This window comes from Mesocricetus auratus, unplaced genomic scaffold (assembly GCF_017639785.1).
Source record: "Mesocricetus auratus isolate SY011 unplaced genomic scaffold, BCM_Maur_2.0 Super-Scaffold_100004, whole genome shotgun sequence".
NCBI classification, from domain to species: Eukaryota; Metazoa; Chordata; class Mammalia; order Rodentia; family Cricetidae; genus Mesocricetus; species Mesocricetus auratus.
In genome coordinates this window covers 108,676,017-108,685,151 of record NW_024429189.1, presented here as the reverse complement: position 1 = coordinate 108,685,151, position 9,135 = coordinate 108,676,017, and the positions used below count along the sequence as shown (strand labels likewise).

General features: G+C 37.8%; 1 protein-coding gene across 2 annotated transcripts in view; it reads right to left on the bottom strand.

The window, feature by feature from the left end:
* Positions 1–1,752: 1,752 nt before the first annotated feature.
* Positions 1,753–9,135, bottom strand: part of Macrod2 (mono-ADP ribosylhydrolase 2) — a 1,968,454-nt gene continuing 1,961,071 nt past the window's right edge. For both annotated transcript variants that reach the window (XM_040746387.1, XM_040746388.1), the window contains exons 18-19: positions 8,452–8,519; positions 1,753–1,881 (exon numbers count right to left, since the gene is read on the bottom strand). In XM_040746387.1, the coding sequence (XP_040602321.1) occupies positions 8,452–8,519 (68 nt within the window). In that variant the 3' untranslated portion in view covers positions 1,753–1,881. The remainder of the gene's footprint in view (positions 1,882–8,451; positions 8,520–9,135) is intronic.

The window sequence follows — 9,135 nt, the reverse complement described above, 5'->3', positions numbered from 1 at the left end:
GTTTCTTTTCCTATAGTTTTCATAGAACCCTCTCTTCTTCTTAACTCATGCAAGAGAGAGAATCAAATGGTTGCCATTGGTAATAAGGAGAAAAGTGGGCTGGATCACTTCAGGCCTGGTTGTTCCTCTTTCCTATTTCCCCTGGGAGTTATAGGGAAACACCTTCCTAGCATGGTTTTCTTGTCAGGCACTTCCTAAAAATGATGGATGCTTGTAAAATAGCTATGAAGATGACAAGAAACATTGAAGCTCTTGGTATCTGAATGGCATCCTTCCTTGGATTATTTAGAACAAGCATTGTTCTAGAAAACAGTGTGTAATGGAGAGGTATATGCTTTCATGTCAAACTGCAAAAAGAGAAAAGGCCATGGGGAAACATCCTGAAACTGCTGAAATATCCTTGTTACTGTGATTAATTGTTTTAGTGAAAATTAGAGATGTAAAAAGGTATCGTATGCAGATGTATGATTTGCTACTTACTCTATTATACCAAATATGTTATCTGGAAGAGGCAATTAGTTCAGAACAACCAGAACTAGTCATAGGAAGATGGATTTTCCACAGGAAAGGGCAAAACTAGAAAATTGAATGAGATGCCTATAAAGTGGTATCATCTCACTGTTGACTTTAGATACTGTCAATTAGTTCCATTTTTCTCCACTTCCATTAAGAATAGTAACATAAACCCCAGTTCTAAAACACTGTTGAGTTAAGATGATATTACTGTATCTTTGGAACCCAAAGAGGCATCGAGAAAACTTATGTTTGTTCTAGGACAGATAGTTGGGATGATGCCCAGGCTCCTATGGTCTTCATTGCTTAAATTAACTAACATTATTCCACTGTCTTCTTAAGTTGTTAATAGTTCTGACTGCCTTTTGATGAGTGGATGTTCCATCAAATCATCCTTGAACTTAGCTTGAGCAGACCAGAAAACCAAGACTGAAGGCAATGACTGTTAATGCTCCTCACTTTGAGTGTGAACCTCTGTAGGTTATAACATCTTGGCTCAACATGGATATTCTTTTATGAAAAGTAGAGATTTCAAGTGGAACTTTGAAAACAACAATCAGTATTTAATAGGTCTGTTTGGGTCCTAATGGAAGCAAGCATGTCTCTCAGGTCTTAATGATCCCTTTTCCCATTGTGCACAAAGAACTACATCTCAGTGAAGACCTCATAAACCAAAGAAGCCACGCTCAAAATCAGCCTCAAAAGTGAGTGCACATGGCATCCTGGTTGTGGAGGTGGAGACCACAGTGGCTGCCAGGCCTCACAATCTTCATTAATCCAGATTGAAATATTTTGAACTCTTCATTCAGACCTCTTCAAAGTGTTCTCCAAGGCTTGTGCCCATTTTCTATCCTTCCTCTGCCATCTAAGGATTATACCAATGTTGGGTGTGGTGATTCTTGAAATTTAGCCTGCAGCTTCTTTCTTTTTCTTGGGAGAAATCACTCTATGACCAGCCTTGTGAGATAACCAAGAAAGCAGACAGGGGCCAGGAGATACAGGTGAGTATTAACTCTATCACCAACCCTATGGTGAAGCATGGAGAAAAGACAGAAATGATAGGGACTGAGTGCCTGAAAGATTGCCTTAGCATGGGGCCTCTCACAAGTGGAGGGAGCTTGCTTTCTTACTCTTTTTTTTTTTTAGGTTTTTTTTTCCTTTTTTTTTTCTGTAGCTAAACAGAACAAAACGCAGCTGGAGAATTAAAGCAAAGGACCCCCTCCCTTCTGCTGACTTGCCTTCCCCCTCCCCCACCCTCTTCCACAGCACAACACTATCATCTTCCCAAGTACCCCAGGGCCAGGCCCTGTAATGCTGAGGGTTGTCATTTAGCTTCAGTTCTTTGTTCCTTTGCTTTATCTTGTGGCCCTGAGGAAGACAAAAGAGAAACAAACCATTTGTTATATTAAAGATTAGGCATCTTCACAAGGCTTAGCAAGGAATACCTTTTTAATGCAGCCCTTGAAATATCTCTCAGTCCTCAAAAGGGCCTAGGAATAGCTTATTTGACTATCAAAGAGCTTTACCTATCTGAACTGTAATTGCTGGCACATGGTATCTTTAAAGATCTTATAAATCACTGCTAATAAATGTAGGCCACATGCCACACTACTTCAGTTGATGGGGATGATTAACTCAAGTGTTCAAAGAATTCTTTGAACAATCTTAACTCTGATGTAGCATTCCTTTCCCAGACTATCCCCCATTCTAGATTTTAGAGACCAGTATGTAAATAATAATGATTTACATCATGCTGATGTGCAAAAGCCATTAATGAGACCTTTCTTGTTGAGTATCTACTGTGCTTTCCACCCACGAGGCAACTTCGATAGGCTCTTTTCTAGAAGAGTCTATGCTCATTTTAGTTACTTTTAACTGAGGTCTAGTCTACATCCATGGAAATGCACAAAGCAGAGTTTTAAGATTAACATTTAGTCTGTGACACTATCAGGTTCTGAAAAAAAATCCTCATGGCTCTAGAAATATCCCTTTCCCAAGTCCAATCCTGCTAGAGCCAACAATTGTAAGGTAGCATTTCCTGATCTAGAACTCTGTATAAATGATATCATTACCAACAGGATGACACCAACATCTTGTGCCTGGCTCTTTTCACTCAGAGAGTTACACTGCCGCTTTGTAATGTAGTAACCAGTCCCCCATTTTAGCAGCCATTACAGGCTAACATGTGCTTGCATGACCTTGCCGCTCCTGTCCTGATCACTAAGGTTAGAAGCCCTCCTCGTGGCAAGGAACCAATCAGAAGTTAGCTGGCAGGGATATGCTTTACAGCTCTGGGTGTGCTTTACAGACAGTGCACAACAGTGATGTGCAGAACACAGCAACCACCCTGGGAGGGCCTATGGGCCATAACAACCAGTTGACCAATCAACACAGGGCAGGTCACCCAAACCTGGAAGTGCACCAATCCTGAGACTGTTTCATACCCCTAGACACTCCTCTTATGCTGCCCTTTACGATCCCTGCCTCGAGGTTGCTTGGGTTCTTTCTCCAGACATTCGCCATGGTGTTGGGGTGAAGGGCCCGAGCTAATGGGGTTAGCTCGTTAAACATCTACAATAAAAGACTCTGCTTTTGCATCGAAATGGACCTCTTGGTGATTTTGGGGTTCAGAATTTGGCCACAACAGTAACTTTATTTTGTTCTTTTGCAATGATACTGCAAAAGAACTGCCAATGCTCTGTGTAGAAAAATCAATTTTTTCATCCATTCTACTGTGAGATATTTAGACTGTGACAAGAATATAGCATCCACATGAATGGGGTTCAGTGTAATATTTATTTTCATGCATAGAGTGTGAGTTTTCCTAGCCACCAGGCCCAAGCTAGACTTTTCTCAAATCCTTGCTACCACAATTCCCATTTCATGTTGACTTTTTTTTTTGTTTAGTGGCTTATTTCATTTAACATCATGTACTATGTTACTTTCATTTTGCTGCAAAAGGTAGAATTAAATTTAATTGTGATACTTTATTTGTTTATGGACACTTAGCACAATTCTCTGTCTTTGATACTATCAATAATGCAGCAATAAACATGTGACGTGGATTAGCTATGCTAATCAATACTAAGGACTAAGATGACTCTATGTCCCCTTCCCTATTTTTCTTTTATTGAAAATAGAATATTTTCCAGATATATACTCTGATTATAGTATTTTCTTCTCCAACTCCTATGAGCTATATCTTACAGCAATTTTAGTTTTCTTTTTTTCTGAGGAAATTTCATATTGTTTTCCCCAGGGAATATACTGATTTACACTGCCACGAACAAAGGGTAAATTCTTTTTTCTACATTTTCACCAGCCTTTTAAAACCAATAGTGATGTTGAATGTGGTGAGATGGATTATTACTATAGTGTGGATTTGCATTTCCCTGATGGCTAGTAATGTTCATTGGGTTTTTTGTTTGTTTGTTTGTTTTCATACATTAGTTGCCCATGGTATTTCTTTTGAGAGGTGTCTATTTAGGCCATTTTCTTAATAAGTAGAAAATTTCCTTTTAAGTTTTTGTTGTTGTTGTTGTTGTTTTGAACCTGGATATTCTTCGTTTCAAATATGTAGTTTGCAAACACTTCCTCCCACTCTGTAGCTGTCTTGCCATCACATTGATTGTCTTTGAAGCATAGAAGCTTCGTAGTTGGATGTGATCCAACTTATGAAGTTTTCCTTTGTTCCTGTGCTACTGGAATCCTATCCAGGAAAAACATTGCTCAGACCAATGACGTAAAGTGTTTTCCTCAAACTGTTTAGGGTGTTACATTTATGTATTTGATCTTCTTTCAGCTGATTTTGTGCAGGGTAAAAAAAAATGGTCTGCAAATTTCAATAACCTGCATGTGGACTCTGGCTGTCTTAGCACTGCCAGGCCTTCAACCTGGGTCTCCCCCAAATTCATTTTTTGTTGTTGTTTTCTATTTTCATATGACTAAACTTTTGTTGCTGTCATTTCATTTCTGTGAAAAAGCTTAATTAGTTGCTTTTCTCATTGTTGTGCGACTAAATGCTGGTTGAGAAGCAAGGTAAAGCAGGAAAGGATTTTCTACACTGCAGTTTAAGAAAGGATACAGAGTCAGTAATGGTGGATGGGGGAAGGTAAGATGGCAGGAATGTGAGCAGTGCTGGACCTGTGTCCATAACCTTCCAAAATAGTGCACCAACAAGGGACCAAGTTCATAAACATTAAGCCTATAGGAGACATTTCATATTCAGATATAATAACAGAAATTTCATTGATCCTATAGGTCACTTTCTGTAATAGGAACAGTTTAACAATGCTAAATCTTCTAAATCTATGACATGGAACTTCTCTTGTGTTTGTGCCTTTGAGTTCATGCATCTATCTGTGTCTCCAATTATCACGAGCAAGATCCTTCACTTCTTTGGTTAAATTTATTTCTAATAGTTTTTTTGGAGTTATTTTGATGGTTTGAGTTCCTCAATTCCTTTCCTTAGAAAATTGTTATTGGTACACAGAAATGGAACTGACTTTATAAGATAGGATCTATGTACTGTGACTTTATGGAATTTATCTGTCTTTTCTATATAGGATCACATCATCTTCAAACAGTGCTATTTTTTCTTCTCTCTCCATTTTTATGTCTTTATTGTTCCTTTTAAAATTTCTAGTACCCATAGCTAGTAGAGAATGATGAACACTTGTTGTCTTATTGGTTTGCTGTGGTTTGAACGTGAAAAGTTCACTGTGGGCTCAGGTCCTTGAACACTTGGTTTCTGAAACTCATTTGGGATGTTGTGGAACCATTGTCAGTCAGGCCTATCTGGACCATACAGGGAGTTTAGAAGCAAGCCACAGAAGTTTGTACTCATTTCCAATTCTGGTCCAATATTCTGCTTCCTGATGCTCCAGGTTATGAGAAGTTCATTTTATAAGATCCTATTGGCACAAACCATGCTGCCACAGACTAATGGACTATCCTAAATAAAGCCATCTTCTTTTCCTTTACATTGTTTCTAACAGGTAATTTGTCACAGCTTTTAAAAAGTGTTGATATACTGGGCTTTGAAGACATGCTTTCATTTCCCTTCATTTGGTATAGTGCTGGCCATGTTTGTTTTATGAAAGTGTAATATTTGTGATGGTAGGGTGGTGGTCATTAAATGTTGCTAAAACATGATAGTATTTAATATATTGAAATGATCATATGATCTCTATCTTCTAGAATATTCAATGTTATTACATTTATTGATTTGCATGTAACAAACTATCCTTACATGCCTGGGATAAAGTCAGCCTGATAATGCTGAGAGATCATTTTTTATGCTAAATTCATTGGTCTTTTTACTTTTGTCATCTGAATATGGTAGTTTTGAAAGAATTGGCTTCAGATTTTTTTTAAAGATTTGTGTGTGTGTGTGTGTGTGTGTGTGTGAAAACATAGTCATTATGGGTAAGATCTTGAAGGGTTTCGGGGGAGGTTTGTTTTTTCTTTGTTTTGGTGTTTCTCTATGTAGCTTTGGAGCCTGTCTTGGAACTAGCTCTTGTAGACCAGGCTGATCTTGAACTCACAGAGATCTGCCTGCCTCTGTCTCCCAAGTGCTGTATCACTGTATGAAAGGCATGTATCACCACCACCCGGCTGACCTTGAAGATTTTGTTGGAAGCCAAGGGGCCTTTTCCCTGTTTTGACACTCCTGTTGTTCCTCAAGCATGAGTCCAAATGAACCTTTCTACCTTATACTTGTTTTTTTGTCAGAATGATTGAGAACAAAAGGTTATACCATTTTTTTTACTTCAATCAACACTGTATAGGAGTTCCAATTACTCCACATTTATTGTATTAGATGATTATATTAACTTTGTAAAGGAGATATTTCAGTGTTAATTTACATCAAACTAAGTATCATGAGGCTCAGTGGGTTACAACTATGTGCAACTCCTAACCCCACTAGTAGCATAAAAATGAAGTTCCCAATACATTAACATGTTTGGTGTAATTAATAATTAATTCCTATATAGAGAGTAAATAAACTATTACAGGGATGTTTAAGAACAGAGTCTAATCTATGACTCTGCTAAAAGAAGAAAAATAGGGCATTACAAAGTACAGAAGACTATGAGGATATGGGGAATGAACTTGAAAGAGAACTTAGAATTCAGTATCTACGGTACATTGTCTGTAGCTATCCCTAAGGATATTTAAAGCTATGCATGTTCAAGTTTCACATATAAAACAGTGTGGTATTTCCATATAAGCTATGCACATCCTTCTGTGTAATTTAAATAGCCTCCATATTACCAAAATACTTCATATAATGCAACATTTTGTAGTTGTCATACTGCTTTATTTAAGGATAACATGAAAAGTTTCTGCATGTTTGCTACATATACAATTTTTAAAAGTTTTAAATTCATGGTTTTCTTGAACCAGTCAACACAGGAACACCATATCTGGATAGCCATGGGAGTTACCTAGTATGCATCAAATATATATGGGATAAAGTTCAGAAAACCAGTAGGTGAAATCAGGTTGATCAACAAGCTTTAAAGAAAAGTTACAGTACACAATGCCTGGGTTAATTAATTAATTAATTGACATGGTTAGTTTTAGTGTCCCATGCTTGCCAGGGCCAAGAGCAACGTCTGAGCTATTCCAAAGCAGGTAAGAGAAGAAATGGTGGCGGCTGTGTTAACAAACTCATATGATGCACACTCTCTATCAAAATATTTTGAATTGGAAGTACTTAAAACTTCATGCCTATTTGTGGTCAAGGTAAATAAATTTATTCTAGCACTTTAGTTGGATATTGATTACATAGGAAATTAATAGAAAAAAATCCAAAAGTTGTAGTTTGTTGGCAGCTGAAAAGTAAAAGGCCAGGAAACACTGAGAAATGGTGGGAACTGTTTAAGTTTTGTCTCAGTTCATTACCTTTCAGTAGAAACTTCACAGCTATTAAGGCCTCTAACTGCACAGGATATTTGATACACATGAAAAAGGAAAAATGTTTATGAGCTTTTGTCTATATAAATGTGTATTTTTAAAAAATAGTTTTATGCTATACAAATGGTATTAGATTTACAGTCCCATAAAGTTCATGATTATCATGAAAAGGATAGATATCCTACTGTCTGAGCCTTCATTTCACTGTTATGTTGAAGCACAAGTATGGTGTAAGGTGGTCTTCTGCAGGGTGCACAGACCAAGAGGACCCAGGGAGTAAAGGGGGCAACTGTGACACTGTCTGTGTTTTACACTCACTCACTCACTCACTCACTCACTCACTCACTCACAATCCATTGTTCTATGGTGTTTTTAAACATTTAGTTAGTAGTAAGCCTAGCCTCTTTATTTCAGCTTTCTCCATCTTTTCCACAGCCCTCTCTGGTGATGGGAAAAGTTAGTAGATTACTTATCATCTAGATATGATATAGACTGTGTGGTCTGGTTACTACTTTTATTTTCCTGGGCATTTCCTCAGGCTCAATGAACTCCAGATATGTCTGTACAGATGATAATGTCCACTGGTATCAGTGTGCTCTCTCAGGCGCCTGTTTCAGGTAAAAATTTAGTATTACACTTAAAAAACAGATACAATAAACAACATAGTCCAGTGCTTGTGGAAAGGAGATGCTGCTGGAAGCAGCTCAAGTTACTGAAGGAATTTGGTCACTCTAGCAGGCAAATGGGATAAGACCGATGGGAAAACACTATTCTTGTTGTCAAATGAGGAAAGCTAGGGTGCTCCATGATTTTAAAATGCCACATCTTGCCCTTTCTACTAAGGATGGCAAGCTTCTAGTGGTAATCTTTCTTCTTTACACTGTGTTATTTGTCCAAAGTTTAGCTCAAATTATACTCTGGGACGTGACAAAGCTGAGAGAAGTACAATATTCCCTTCACAAACTTTTCCTTATGGCTGGCTCATGAACTGAAAAAGTCCTCCATGGGACAACTTACCTACTGGAAATCTTCTTGCTGACACTCTGTTGGCTCATTTACACCATCAACCTGACTGTTCATTTCAACTGTAAGCAGAAAAGATTAAATAATTGTCAAACCTCAACTCTTAAACACATGAAAATGGCCACTATGACTTGAAAATGTTCCCATTTCCTGTCTATGCCTTTTCTGTTTTCATTTATTCATGACAAGGGGATCGGGAGATTAGGATTCACTCTCCTCTCAGCTGAGCTGTCATTTTATGCAGGATTTGTGCTTTGGCAGTTTGCATGTATTTATTACCATCCTTAAATAAATAAATTCAAAGATCTTAATAGATATCTAGGAAAACAAAGAGAAAACAAAGAAAGGCAGATCATTGACATGCAGAGAGATATGCTGCTCCCCCCATAGCGGTGATGTCCCCTCCATAGTGGCAATGTCAATGGTTTGCTGTGTTTTTAATTTCAGAATTCAAAACAGTTCCTGTAAATTGCCAATGGGTACAGCAGCCATTAGATGCCATGAGATAGAAAAGCAACACATGTGCCTTTTACTTGATTGTGTTCATTCTATGTGAACATTTGCATAAAAATAGAATGTATAATTACTGCCTTTCTCCAGAAGTGGCCCAAAGCAGTCACTCCGGAAATTTCCAAGGGTCAGCAAGTTTAATGAGATTTTTACTATCCAAACCCATAC